Source organism: Electrophorus electricus, chromosome 21, assembly GCF_041902795.1.
Source record: "Electrophorus electricus isolate QZ-2024a chromosome 21, ASM4190279v1, whole genome shotgun sequence".
NCBI lineage: Eukaryota > Metazoa > Chordata > Actinopteri > Gymnotiformes > Gymnotidae > Electrophorus > Electrophorus electricus.
In genome coordinates, this window is record NC_137517.1 from 1,935,141 (window position 1) to 1,950,000 (window position 14,860).

The following is a 14,860-nucleotide window of genomic DNA, read 5'->3' on the forward strand; positions in this document are numbered from 1 at the left end:
GCATGCATGCATGCATGCATGCAAGCGTGCGACGGCAGCCCGTCACACAGCCACGCCCCTGCGAGGACTCACAACTCAGAATGTTGGGTTGCTTTTTCTTTATTTATTTTTTTCTTTTTTTTGGTCTTTTCTTGGTTTTTATGCTCTTTTTGTTGTTTACTGAACAGAGAAAGGTTTTTCTTTTGGCACTACATAATTCAGTTCTTACGCCGCAATCCGCTGCTTCTTTTAAAACAAATTCTTATCCAAAGCCTTTGTCCTTATGCAAGCAAAATATGAACACACCAATAAAAATAAAGAGGATTGCTTTAAATCCTTACTTTACACAACAAATAAAAACCACTTTTCCTGGACCCCTCCAAAAACGGGGGCATTAAAATATTTGACATTTCTTATCACAAATCAATGTGATGAGACAAAAAAAAAAAAAGAAAAAAAAAATGTAAAAACTGTACAAAAATGATAAAATTCATTTTAAAAAGTCTTGTGACCAAATGACGCAGTTAGACAGATTTGCTCTTCTACCGGTTTCTTTTTTGAAATAAGGACCTTGGCCGTTGGTTGGAAACAAAGTGTCGGAACTCATTTCTTCTGTTGGATGTAGCTGAGATTGATGTGGCCAGCCGGAAGCAGAGGGAAAGGTTGGTTTGCACCTGGGGGAGGAAGGAGGCAGCCGTGTGAGGCGAGCTGCGTTTCAGAGATTACAGAGCACTAGGATTAGGAGACGCACCTGAAATGACAGTTCAGCGTCTGTAAAACTACACAATATGGCAGCTTATGGTTTTCTGTTTCAACCTTTTAGTGGACTAAACCAACTGGGGACGCAACTGGTATCTTTTTAAAAGCACACCACGCTGTGACTGTTTCATTTAGCATGTGAACATAAACTAAAATTAATGGATAAACACACAGATTAGACACAAATAGATACCAACTTTTAAAACAAAGAGGCTCAATATAAACACATTTTAAAACTCCAAGTCTGACTAGACACACATACGCAAGCAAACGCACACACACGAGCACATGTCCACAAACATACATGGGCAATTTGACATCAACATGACTACCTAGTCAGCCAGAAGGGACCAACAAGCAGACTGAGGGACGGCTGCTAACTGTAGCTGGTACCAGCCATAGCTAGCCAGTCAAATCTATATTTCTCCAATGCAATTAAGTCCATATGACTAAGTGCAATTTATTTTAATTTCCACACATTTGAAAAAAGGGACTGATGCCCTAGTAACCACTAACACACCGCTCATCAACCGAGCATCTCTGACAGTGCTGTGTGTCTACCTGCTGTAGCAAGTGTGAAAATTTTATCCTGCAACTTTTGGAAGAAACCAATATCAAAAGGAAATGGGGTGGGGGTGGGGGGGTGGATACATCACATTACTGATAAACCCACCCCCACCTACCTTGTGAGAGGAAGGGCTTGCCGGGTTGCTGCAGGAAAGGCTGGGGCACGTGGTACGACCAGGACGGGGAGATGGGGAAGGAGGTGGAGCCACCAGACTCCCAGGAGCGAGACATCTGACCTACACTCCCAAACGGGGGCTGGAAGCCCGCCTCTGTCTCACACACACACACAATGATGCATTCAAGAGTTACGTACTTCTAGATTTAAACCAATCAATCATTCATCAAGTATCTTTTTAAAAGGCATCAATAAATGTGATTCAGCCTGCATGAAAATCACACATTACTACTTCCTCACAGGGGACGTTACAAAGAAGCCATTTCATCCAAAGCAGGACAGAAGAGACACAGGTCTCAGGGACCAACCCCAAACCCCAAGTGATGTAATTCTCAGGGACTTTGGGCTCCTTCTCTTTTGCAAGAGTAAATATTCTGAAAATGAGGGACAATTGATTTACACAGTGATCTGACACAATGACAAAAATTCACTGGCATCTTTGTAACGTCCCATAAAAAAAATAAAAATAAAATCTGTACTTAATAAATGAACCCTTGAACTACTAAAACCACATCAGGAGCTGGTATTCTAATGTACTACTAACTACTAAATCCATATCAGATGTTTAACCAATAACTATAGACATTGGTACTGTAATTTACTCTGTTGCGTCACCACAAAAGAGAAACACCAGCGTGCTGCGAGTGTGTAAGTGGTTGTATTATGTGCAGCCTGTTTAAGGTTTGTGGTGCCCATGCTTGGTGCAGTGGGGGTGCTCAGCAGTACCCACCCCCATTAAAGCTTACCTGAACGAACACACACACACACACACACACACCCCGACCTGAGTGCTCACCCACCGACCCGTGTACCTGTTTTCCCCACTGTGCCGTTAGCGACCAGAGCCCCCGGGTCCAGGTGCTGATTGCGCCAGACGTGCTGCCCGTCCCTGGGTGCGCCCACCCCGCCGACCCCCGCCCGCCCTGCCGGCTGGGCGAAGATGATGCTAGGGTCGTTAAGGTTGACGGGCGCAGGGTTGAGGCCCCGCCCCTCGCCCACGCTGCTCTTCCCCCTGCGCACGGGGAACTTCACCACGGGCGGAGACGGGCGGCCCGTGGCGGCGGCGCCCGCTCCAGGGAGCAGAGGCCCACGGATGGACCAGGAGGCTGGGGGGAGGGCGGGCGGCAAGCCCAGGGAGGGCAGGCCCGTGCGGAACGGGGCGGCGTGGGAGGAGCCAAAGCCATAGGAGGCCAGCTGCACCTGCTGCGGCAGAGGGGAGGATTGGGGCGGAGCCACGGAGGAGGAGCCGGATGAAGGCTTGGCGCTCTGAGACGACTGGGGAGACACCGAGTGCTGAAGAGGGGAAGGCTGAGGGGAGTAGGGTGGAGTCTGACGCGTCTCAGACTGCGGCGGGCAGGGGGATGAGAAACACACACACACACACACACACACACACACACACACACACACACACACACACACACACACAGGTTTGGACCACGTGTGCGACTCTGAGGAGCGCCAAATTAACTATGGCGTGAGTGTTCCTCAGGAACCATCCTGAGGTGTTGGCAGGTGGAGTGGCACACGGCGGGTCAGAGTCTTACACACTCAGAAGGTTGTCTGGTCCTGCCGAGGCGCTCCTGGGGCGTACCACTCTGAGGAATGGGGATGGCCTGAGAGCTCACCAAGGCACGTACCATTTGAGGAACTGGACAAGGGAAAAGAAGGGCGTTCAGAGAACATTCCTCCGACTGACGGATATACGGAGGAGACCATCTGCACTGTACTGGGTACTGACAACAGGACTTTATGGAGAACTGTGTGTGTTTGGGGGGAGTGTGTGTGTACCCTGAACAGGGGTTCCTCTCTGACGCAGGTGTCTGTATTCAGGACAGTCTCTCCTGACATGACCCATGTCTCCACACTGGAAACAGCGCCTCTCTCTGGGCTCCCTCTCTTCCTCACGCACATCTTCATCCTTATCACTCTCCTTCTTCTTCATTCTGCTCACACACACAGTGCAATTGTGTCTTAGCGTGTCTGAGTTAAGCCTTCTACATAAGAAAACCTCCTCAGTCAACGAAAACGACACACAGCTATACATGTCCTCTCTCGCTCACACACACACCTGCGCCTCTTTGGGCAGTCCTTCATGTAATGGCCGATCTTTCCACAGATACGGCAGCAGCGATCGTTAGGGGCCAACTCACCATCCGTCAGCACCTTGGAGTCAAAGAAGTACTCCTGAGAGAGAGAGAGAACGAATGAATGAATAGAAATACTTATACTGACATTGTGTGCAGATTGTAGTTTTGGTACAGTGTAGATTACATACAGTGCATGCATGTAGATTGTTGCTTTGGTGTGTGAATGTATTGACATTTTCTCATTTTTACTGCCCAGTAGAATTTCACTACTCTCTCATAAACGTGTTCCTTTATTTATAACCGGTCACTTACAACCTCATTAGATTCTGTTCAACAACACTGCTGCATAAAAACAGCAGCAGCAGCCGCCGCCACCCGAGTTGCACTGCCCGGAGACTCGGTGATGACACTGCACTCACACCTGATGCTGTGCAGCCCAACTCAGATGTGGCTCTGATCTTAACATCAGAGTTGTTGTGTTTGCTACGTGGAAACTGAACCTTAATAGGGAGCTAAAAAAAAAAAAAAAAGCATAATTCCTGCATAAACACAGGAAGAGAGTCAGATTTTCCCAACAGTGCAGGAATTCCCTGGAAAAAAAAAACAGGACACCTATATCCAAACATTTTGAACTCATTTTATTAGAATCCTCTAGTTCTGCTTGTTGGAGTGTGTGTTTAACAGCTGAAATTGTCAAACCTACAGAGACAAGACTAATGGAAAGTGTGTATGGTGTGAGAGACAGAAGAGTAGGACTTACTGCTTCCATTCCTGGCAGTGGGTAGAATGGTGTTCCAAAGAGCTTTCTGCCGTTAATAAATGCCTTCATGATAAAGTTAGTCACTGAGAGAGAGAGAGAGAATGAATATGACCATCTCTTTCCTTTCCCACCATACTGAAACACTCATCTCCTCTAAAGTTTTGTACACTTACTTTTACGGGAGACTCCAGCACCCAGATTATGATTCAAGTCAAAGGGATCTGTGCAGATAGAGAGGCACGACCCAGTGAGACATGCCCCACAGAGACACGGTCCCATGACATTAACTATTCCCTCCATCACACCCTGACCTGAAGCAGTCAGCAGTCTGATCTTTTCTGATTGGCCAGTGAGGCATGGCTACAGCAGTGCGATTGGCCAGTGAGGTGTACCTTCGATGGCGATGCATTTGGACGTCCACTGCTTCTCGAAGGTGGTGAGGCGTTTGCGCTGGCGGATGGAGATGACGTGCTCTTTGAAGTCAAACTCCTCCGTGTAAAAGCGTAGCAGGGCCAGCCACAGCTCCCCCACAGTCTCAGAGTTACGCTGGAACTCAGGGAGACGCCGGCGCTGAGGGAGAATGCACGTGCGCACATATAGACACACGTGTATGCACACACCATTTTCCTTGCTATGACCAACTTGGTTCAGCACCAAGTCAACTGAGGCAGAACTTAAGAAAACAGTTACACAAACAAATTCACAGGCCAAACCTCAACAGCACAAAAACAGCACTGCCTTCTCCAGCTGTTTGCATCCGGCAGAACACAAGCCTAGGCCCCACCTGCAGGGAGCCCAGCCTGTGTGTGTATATCCACTGCTCACGTAGGGCCTACAGAAGCCTGCAGGGACATTTCCATCAGGCACTCAGACTCACCAGCTCGTCCAGGTCATCAAAGAAGAAAGCGTTCCAGCCGTCCACCATCCTCTGGGGCGTAGCGGTGCCATCGTAAACCTGAGAGAGAGAGCTCATGCTCAGAGAGGAAACCTTGCGCCACACACACCCACACATGCACAGAGGAGAGTGTGTGTACCTCCTGGAGCACAGGGATGACAGGAGGCTGTCTCTGCTGCAGGAAGTAAAGCACCATAAGGATATAGGCATAAGAGGACAGACTCCCTCTGGAGGCGTCCCCGATGTCACAGCGCTGAGGGCACACACACACAGCTTGATATATTGGTGAACTTTAGTGGTTCAAGTATGAAAAGCTATATGTGGGCTCTGAGGAGCCCGGTGAAAACGATAAGACTGAGGTGGGCAGGACTACAGGTGTCCTGTACCTTTGCGAACACCTTCATGGTGTAGCCGAGGTACTGCACCCGTGGGTCCAGAGAGGCGTAGGTGGCCAGCATGCGCGTGTTGTGCTGCGCCTAAGATCAGGAAGACAAGCGTGAGCGACACACACACACACACACACACACACACACACACACACACACACACACACACACACACACACACACGGTCAACATCAGTGTGTGTGTGAGACTCACCAGTGTGTTGTATAGACTGATGTCTCCTTCCAAGCCGCTCTGCTTGTGTTCAAACTTCACGATAGGCACTTTAGCAGTCGTGATGGGCAGGATGTTCCTCAGGCCTGCATGCACACGCACACACACACAGGGAAGAGGCTGTTTACAAACACACACACCATGAGGGTTAGAGGTGGGTGCGTGTGCACACACACACACACAAACACCCCCCCGCCATACCTGTGTGCTTCTTCAGAACCTTGGCTAAGCCTTCAATGATCTCCTTACAGTTCAGCTTCTGTGGAGAGAGAAACAGAGAAATGGAGAGAGAGAGAGAGAGAGAGAGAGAGAGAGAGAGAGAGAGAGAGAGAGAGAGAGAGGTTAGTGTGTGTGCGCGCGTGTGTGTGTGTGTGTGTGTGCATACGTGAACTCTACCTCTGCTGTGTCATGACCTTCCAGTGTCATGCAGATGTCCAAGTCACTGTCACGGAAACCAAATCCATTCTTGGAAGAGCCAAAGAGACACAGCTGGGCTTTATCTGACACACCCAGACACACACACACACACACCCCCAGACAGACACACAGACACAATTAGTTTCTCACTTTTCAGGCCTCACAGCAGATCTTGTTGACCACAGTGTTGACCAATGTTAGAGCGCCAAGTTGATGGAGGCGTGTGGCCTTGGGTCCATTTCAGATGGTTTCTCTCTCTCTCTCACTCACACACACACACACTCTCAGCCTTGTGCCTCCCCTCAATCGGAGTGCTTGCGTTTCTCCCCCCATCTGCCAAACAATAGGTCTGGAAATACCTTGACATTATTACCGTAGACTCTCTGTTTAAAGGAAGTAGGATAGAACCTGCAGTGGTCATGCTAGGGTCATTAGCTGTTTAGAAACCCAAATTCATAATCACTGTGTCTTACAAGGGTTACCATTGTGTACCATTACACGCACGGGTGTTTGTGTGTGTATTGTGTGTGAGTGTGTATGATGGGTTAGCGTGTATTGTGGGTGTGTGTGTGTCTGTACCATTATACTCCTTCCTAATGAAGCGCTCCAGACTGGCTAGAATCTGCTCCCTCTTCTGCTGTTCTGCCAGAGACGGAGACAACTCGTCTACACACAGAGAGAGAGAGAGAGAGACTTCAAATGGAGGCTCAGGAAAGTTAACCCAAGCTAATAAGGTAATTAATGCATCACTACTTCATTTAAATATTTAAATGACGAGGTACTCATGGGGAGTGTATCAGGACGTCACAGACAGGCCTAACAGACCGGGGGGCGGGGTTATGGGGCAGGGCTACAGGAGGGGGCAGGGCGTGGTCCTCACGGTAGCAGAGGTGGCACAGGCTGTCCAGGATGTCCCGGAAGCGCTCGGTCATGGGTGGCAGCGGCGCCAGTTCCATCTTCTTAAAGTCCTCAGGGCAGTCGTCCTTCAGGTGGCCGTCCCGCTTACAGATACTGCACACCACTGTTGGGGGCTGATCTCACACACACACACACACACACGGTCAGTTGTACCTGGAGCAGGCTGAGGTGCACACTGCTCACGGCCCGGACCCCAGAGCCCCAACCATCCTCATCCTCTCCCTCTACTAAGATTTGGTGAAAATATGTTGACCATAGGCCACAATAATGTCATCAATACCAATAATAATATCAACAAACACTCAGAGTCATGAGGTCTTCACCTTTCCCCCCGTGAAGATCATCCTATCAAAGATGTAGTGCAGGTCCTCTGGCGCGATGCTGTGCTGTTCCAGAACCTTCCGGCCCTCTTCCTCATGGTCCAGGAGCACGCTGTTTGGGGGGGAGGTGTGCCGGGCCGTGTCCCCGCCTCCCCCCACTGTCCCCGCCTCCACATCACTCACGAGAAGCCTGGCTAATCCAGCGCTCACGAGCCGCTCTTCTCCCTGTGCTCGCTGTCCCTCGCCGTCGTCCTCGTCGTCGTCGCCGTCATCCTCATCCTCCTCATCCTCGTCCGAGCTGCTGCCGGCATCCTGCTCCTCCCTCTCGGGGACGTGTCCTGGGGTGTGGCGGCTCTGAGGGCAGGCGAAGTAGCGGTAGGCAGAGCGTAGACGCTCCTGCAGGTACTCGAACACCATCTGACTGTTCAGGCTACGGGCCACGTTCCTCTTCAGAGCAAAGGGGTCTGAGTGGGCCACAGGAGCGACAGTCACACACGCAGACACACTATTACTGGACACAGCTAAGCTTTCCTGTAATACAGGTGTTTCAAACTGTGTGTTTAAAATGGGCAGGAAATACATTCAAGCACAAGCTAGTGACAAACTTAACCTATTATTATACACCAATATTAAGAATATCATTATAATTTATAATTCTTCTTCTTCTAATTATTAACAAACACCTCCAAACCTGACCCATTATTAAACACATTAGAGGTTAGACAGACGCGTGTCTGACCCTCGATAGCGAGGCGACGGCGTGGCCAGTTCTTGACGTCTCTAGGCAGCAGCTCCTTCACACGGATGCTGATGATGTAATCCTCCATGGCAAACTCCAGTGTGTAGAAGCGGAACAACTCCAACCACAGCTGCCCCACGGATGCCCCCGCCTCCTCTGCCAGGACCAGACGAGACTGCGCACGCACACGACACATTTAAAACGACACCAAGCTCTGTGTACTCACTGCAGAGGGCACAACGCGTGTGTGTGCGCGCACACGGGCCTCCACCTTGCCCTGCAGCGTGGGCTCTCTCTGCTGGTTGGCTCGTTGGCCATCACCCTTGTTCTTGGCTTCGGCGCGCCCATCTCCTCCACTGCCGGGTCTCTGTTCCCAGGCAACGCAGGCCCCGCCCCTCACGCCACGCAGGTGGAACTCATCTACATGCTTCACATCGAAGCCCTCGATCTGCGCCACACACACGCACCAAACTCAACACGACGGCCATGTCTCAGACTCATAGCACTGGAGTTCTGCTCCGCATGTGCCAAGATGTGTGTGTCTGTGTGAGTGTGTGTGAGTGATGTACCCAGTAACCCAGGTACACAGGCAGAACAGGCGGCTTCCTCTGCTGCAGGAAGAAGACGACCATCAGAGAGAGAGAATAGGAGGGAATGCCACCCTCCGCCTGGCAGTCGACATGACACAGCTACACACACAAACAAAGCAAGGTGGTTAATGAAAAGCAAAAGCCTTAATCAATACACACGACTCATTTCTCAGTGTTTCATGAAATCAAACAAGTGTCTGAGGGAGTGTGTATGGATGTATGCGTGCGTGTGTACACCTTGGCCCAGTAGCGGAACGCCAGCACCAGAGGGATCAGTCTGGGCTCCAGCCTGCCTAGTGCTGCCAAGTGGTTGGTGGTGAGGCACGCGACATCATTACCTGCACTTACTTTACACAGTAAACCACTAGAGGGAGAGGGAGAGAGAGAGAGAGAGAGAGAGAGAGAGAGAGAGAGAGAGAGAGAGAGAGAGAGAGAGAGAGAGAGAGAGAGAGAGAGAGAGAGAGAGAGAGAGAGAGAGAGAGAGAGAGAGAGAGAGAGAGAGAGAGACTTTACTAAAGCTCTCAACAGGTTTAGAAAGCACAGCTTTAAATCTGTATACTGTGTGACCAACCAGAAGGATATGAAGCATCTCGTGTGTGTATGTGTGAGAGAGGGGAAAAAAAGAGAGACTCGTGTACTCACCTGGCTACATCACGGCAAAAAACAACAGGAACCTTGGCATGGAAGTCCGACTCCACGTCAGTGAACTCAGCTGCAAACAAAAGAATCTGAAATGAGACCCATGAAGACGACGGCCACGAGACTAGACATCAAAGGGTTTAAAAACACGCTGGCGATAATTCCGCCATGCCGGCCACGCCCTGGCTGTCCGTGCCGGGCCTGCCATGCTCACCGCTTTTCTTCAGGATGTCCAGGACCTGGATGAGCACGTCAGGTTGCGTCATCTGGAAAGGCAGAAAAGTCTGAGTCGCAATGGACGACAGCGCCACCTAGTGACCGGAGAGGACGGCCAACAGACACTTACACTGGCAGGGTACACGACATCGATGTTGATGTCACTGGTCTTGAAGGCAAAGCGTGTGAGACAGGAACCATACAGACGCAAGGAACAGCCTTGGCAGAAGAGAAGAGAGACCAGCATCACCAGGGCTGTGTGTGTGTGTGTGTGTGTGTGTGTGTGTGTGCGCGCGCGTGTGTGCGTGCGCGCACGCAGACGCACTAGGCAGATGTCTCTGAATGATGGCCTCCATGCGATGAAGGACCGTCTGTCTCTCCTGGAAGTCTTCCTCAGAGATCCCGTGCTGCTGCGTTGCCTCCCTCACGGCAGACTCTACCGCCCCCAGGTGGGCAGGAGAGGGAGGGGCCAAGGCACGCAGCTCATTCTCTTCCTGCTTCTCCTGCACGGTGCCACGCCCACACAGACACGGACGTTAAAAGATGCATATTCACATATGAAAACTGGAGCTGTGATTCATATGGACAATCCCTCAGCTGTCCATGACACCTGACTGCTGCCGTCCCCGTGTCCCCAGTCAGCTAGTCAAAGTTAAACGTTCAAATATGAAATGAAGATGCAGACTTCAAAATTAGTAAAAGAGAACAGCTGGTCCATCCTTTACTGCAGGTTGACATTAACAAGCATTACTGAGGCAATAACAACCACACAAAGAACCCACATTTTTATAAATTGGTCAGAACTAAACTTCTAAGACTTCTCTTGACCTTGTCCTAAAGAAGATTGTTCTTATATACGTTCCTGAGCCTGGTGGAGAGGTCATATATCTGAACCTGAGGTCCGCCAAAGCCTACCCAGGATCCTTTGCTGAAGCCTACAGAGGCCTCTGCCCATATGCAAATCATTCTGAAAGGACAAAGAATCTCGACACTGCCTTATGTTTTGTTATGAATCCATCTAATGCACTGTTAAGCCTCCTTTCCCTGTTAACACGCTATTATCTGACGACAGTCACCTCCTGCCTCAAACCCCAGCGTGTAGGTGTGTTTCTCACCGTTATGTTCTTCTTGTGCCGTTTCTCTTTGATGTGTTTGTGAGCACTCTGGATGTTGTCCACGTGAACAGAGCACAGTTTGCATAGATACTGGAAATGAGGGTAGTCAGGGGACGGCTGCAAAGAACCAACCCAGAGCAGAGAACAGTCACTAAGCCACGCCCACACATGCAAATGAGAGCCAGTCAGAGGACACTGATGGCACTTTAATACCCTCCCTCGCTCTGTGATTGGTATGCCATCAACAACATGGGGGAGGAGCTGCCCTTCAAGTACATGATGACCCCCCCATACACACACACACTCCTGCAGTCAGTGGTGCCTGTGGAACTGCACAGTGCAAACAGCTGGTGAAACGCACACACACTCAAGAGGTACACACATGCTACATGGCAGCCTTGTCCGCTTCTCTGAAAAAGCCGAAAAGGTCTGCAACACCTGGAAGACGGGGGACGACCCCTGTTCAACCTTCACTGTGAACAACTTCAAAATGAACACAACGCGCTCAAGTGTTCAGACAGCCTGCGACACCAGCGCCTGCTCGGGGGAAGGGCCCCGTTAAAAGGACACAGGTGAACATTAGCTCCGGGCTACATTGGAAACACAGCGGCTCTGTCATCTGGATCGACCACCTAACGCACATCGCCATGACAACGCCAATACCCCACCCTAGCATGCACATTCGGGGGAGATGGAGAGGAGTATGAAACCATTGTGGTTATATTAATGTTTGTTTCAAGAGTCGAGACTCGGAAGACGCCGACAAGCCGAATCAGGAGCCACACTTCTGAACAAAGTTCTGCAATGTGAGACGTCTCCGGAAACGGACCTGGAACTGTCTACTTCCGGGTGCTAGACGTCCAGGAGCGTTACCTTAGCCAGTCTGTGTATGTAGTCTCTCTGCAGTCTCTCCTCGGCCTGTTTCAGACCCAGCTGCTGGTCAGAGGTCAGAATCCCCTCCTCCACTAAACCCGCCGCCACATCGGGAACCGGCTCGCCTCCAGGGCGTCTCTCTGACCCCTCGCCTGAGACGGGCAGCCAGACAGACAAATCAGATCAGAGTTATGCTAACTCCCTCCAACAGTCCCGCCCGACAACAGAAGCCTGGACATGAAAGAGCACCTGGATCAGCTGAGCTCATACAAGTGTAGACTGAAACAGCACCAGGTCTCAACTTAAACTCAAACTGGGAATGTCACGCTTCATGTTTTAAACAGAGAGAGAGAGAGAGAGAGAAGGGGAGGGGAGACAGAGGAGGTGTGAGAGCGTGAGCCTATGTGATTGTGAGAGCGTGAGCCTGTGAGTGTGAAAATGTTTAAAATTACTTTCAGGATCAACTAATCAAAAACTCCATTCAGAAAGTACAATAGACAAAAACAAAAACAGTAGCCATGGTAACTAAACACACCTCACTGCCCAACAACGAGGAAAGGGTAGAGAGCAGGTGTCCATGAACAGGTTTGAGGTAGACACAAGCTGGCCTGTGCCACTCACCGGGATGTTTGTCCTTCACTGCCGTGAGCCTGGCGAGCTTGTTGCGAGCACGGCTCTCCTCCGCAGCACTGGGAGGCTCCTGATTGGCCTCCAGGCCCCGCAGCGCTCCGCTGCGAGGTTCCTGATTGGCCGCCAGGCCCCGCGGCGCTCCGCTGCGGCCTGCCGCCTTGCCGTCCTGCTGGGCCCGACTCTTCCCTTTGTCCCGCTCCCCAGAGCTGGTCCTGCCCGTCAGCCTGCGGGACCTAGCCCTGCCCTGGTCCTGAGGGCTGCCGGTGTGGACGCCCTGGCCGTCCCCCCTCGCCCGCGACACCCTGTCCTTGGTGCGGCCAGGGGTCTTGCCAGCGTCCCTCTGAGAGGAGGTGTCCTTCTGCGATTTGGACGAAGCGTTTGGTGCAGCTGAGCGAGCTTGCTTGGCTGACTTCAGAGGGCTGCGTGTTTCCTCCATACTGGTGCTGCTGCCTGAGTTAAACTAAAAACAACAAAAAAGCAAAAAGGAAAAAAAGACCAAAAGCTCTGCACTGTAGCAGACGAAGCAGGACAATCCAGCCCAAACCTAGAGAAGCAGACACAGAGATCCCCACTTAAAAGGTTGAAGTTTCTAAAGTACGCAGAAGATCCTGACTGGCTCACAGTAAAATTCAAAATAAAATACATTACATCAGCGAACGTGTGCAAATAAGTCTGAAGTTTCTCATTTGCACTTATACCATGGTTCCTGTTTCCAGCAGAAAACTCCAGCCCTATTTTACGATTATGTACAGTCAAATCTTCGTACCCATCAAATATCATCAGTACGACACCCAACAAAAACAATCCGTTTTTTTTTTTTAAATGATTCCAGCAGGCGAAGATTAAACTATGGTTTCTTCAAATGAACTACGTGTTAGCATGCCAGGTTCAACGTTACAATAAAAGTCATCGTACCACACGGACTACGTCATCTCCAAAGGTGTAACCAATAGTCAGACTCGCAGGACGAGCGTTTAGATCATGTGATCTGCTTAACGTTTCCACACAATTTCCGGTAAAAAAAAACAAACAAAAAAAACAATAATAACGTAAAAATAAGCGAATATGTGCAATCTAAGCGAAACCGCTACAAACACAACTAAGCTGCAGCTGATCCCGAAACAGCGTGGTAGAGACGTTTCGTTTAGCGACTAATCAATCGCACGTTTAGTACACCAGCAGATAACCACGACCACAAACCTAAAAGGTCACACACACAAACAAAAACATAAACAAAAACACAAACAAAAACAAACACGATCGAACAGCTTAGCAAACCCCAAACACAAACGCGAGCATAATAACCCGAGCGGCGCACAAGCCCACGCGCACGCCGGGGCTCGCGTCGCCTGGCTACCGTCCTGCGGGACCCGCGCGGCTGTGCTAAGCTACACGGGCGGAAGCCGTTAGCGCAGCGTCTACCAGCCGCAGAAAGGTAACGGGCCGCAGCGGGCAACGGAGACCAGCGCCGGCGTTGCGTTAGCGATGCGCGGCGCAGTTTGCGCTCCGGTGAACACGCCGCCGCCCCGCGCCCCCGACGCCGCTGCGCTGGCCGGAGTTAGCCATGCTAAGCTAAGCTAAGCTAGTTAGCCTGATGGGTGGACTGTTTTCCAGCAGGTTTCGACTCACGGAGATTCTCTGAATCTGCCGCAGTCCGCAGTCCGCAGTCCGCAGCGCGTACAGACGCGTTCTCACACGGGTTTCCCCTCGCCGTCAGTGCGCCGCGGCCCGCGGTCCTGTCGTGGTTTTGTTTTCCTCATCCAAGGCCCTCAAAACAGCAACCACGGCCGCCATGATAACCCGTCGGCAGAGAGCATTGTGGGTACGGCGGGGAGCATTGTGGGTATTGTAGTGCCGCCGCGACCAGTCCGCTGGGAGGAGAGAAGCGAGGTAGACTGTAGCCATGATCCGTACGGCGCTCCCAGTGCTACCAGTGCTGCTGCTCGCGTGTCTGAGTGAGGCGAAGCTCAAAGACTTTTACACTTTTAAGGTCGTAAACATCAGGGGGAGGTTAGTTTCTCTGGAGAAATACCGCGGCTCGGTAAGTCCCGAGCAGTGCGCCGTTACGCGGAGGCTGGGATAAGCCACCAACTCTCCGCCGGTGCATGTGAGCACGAGAACCGTCTCTGCACATCTCCCGGCCTTTCTGCTCCCGCATGCTGCCTGTCTGCGGAGTCTGTCCCGTGTCTCTGACTCGTGGCTCTTTAATGAAGTACTAACAGTCTCCGGGGTTGTGCGTCCTGCGTCTCCGCGTGTCTACGTGGCACCCTGTAGGGTGCATGGCCGCTAACACGCTTCTGCTTTCTTCGCAATAAGACACACGACAGCATTCTTCAAGGGCCATTTGGGGCATTGGTACTAACACGAGGCGTAATATAGTTTAAATAAACATAGTTTATTTAAAACAACGACAAAAGTGCTTCCGAGTTTAACTACAGTGTGTATTTATGATGCCCCACAAAACTCCCCCACGTCATTTTAAACTGATCAACTACATTATAGTACCGTGTTCAGGAGAAGGAGAGCTGTGCATCTGTTTTTTATTCGTCACTTCTAAAATA

General features: G+C 50.8%; 2 protein-coding genes across 5 annotated transcripts in view; one reads left to right on the forward strand and one right to left on the reverse strand.

The window, feature by feature from the left end:
- Positions 1-83: 83 nt before the first annotated feature.
- Positions 84-14,091, reverse strand: tut4 (terminal uridylyl transferase 4). Of its 4 annotated transcripts, none has more exons than XM_081704483.1 (30): positions 13,929-14,091; positions 12,291-12,759; positions 11,670-11,821; positions 10,797-10,913; positions 10,007-10,184; positions 9,812-9,900; positions 9,680-9,731; positions 9,469-9,538; positions 9,064-9,190; positions 8,806-8,925; positions 8,508-8,684; positions 8,237-8,411; positions 7,501-7,961; positions 7,140-7,290; positions 6,839-6,925; positions 6,239-6,342; positions 6,044-6,101; positions 5,825-5,928; positions 5,612-5,701; positions 5,365-5,478; positions 5,208-5,285; positions 4,723-4,900; positions 4,504-4,551; positions 4,331-4,413; positions 3,552-3,667; positions 3,272-3,426; positions 3,028-3,131; positions 2,293-2,824; positions 1,422-1,574; positions 84-653 (listed from the first exon to the last, which is right to left on the reverse strand). In XM_081704483.1, the coding sequence occupies exons 2-30, from the start codon at positions 12,733-12,735 to the stop codon at positions 583-585; spliced, it is 4,389 nt and encodes a 1,462-aa protein (XP_081560609.1). In that variant the 5' UTR covers positions 12,736-12,759; positions 13,929-14,091; the 3' UTR covers positions 84-582. The 4 variants fall into 4 exon arrangements, with proteins under 4 accessions (XP_081560609.1, XP_035377182.1, XP_081560610.1 ...); XM_035521289.2 differs by having other exon boundaries at positions 12,291-12,843; XM_081704484.1 differs by lacking the exon at positions 10,797-10,913 and having other exon boundaries at positions 12,291-12,843.
- Positions 14,092-14,197: 106 nt separating this feature from the next.
- The window catches only part of gpx7 (glutathione peroxidase 7), a 10,356-nt gene continuing 9,693 nt past the window's right edge, over positions 14,198-14,860 (forward strand). Inside the window, exon 1 of the mRNA XM_026996495.3 lies at positions 14,198-14,340. Within this exon, the coding sequence (XP_026852296.1) occupies positions 14,203-14,340 (138 nt within the window). The 5' untranslated portion in view covers positions 14,198-14,202. The remainder of the gene's footprint in view (positions 14,341-14,860) is intronic.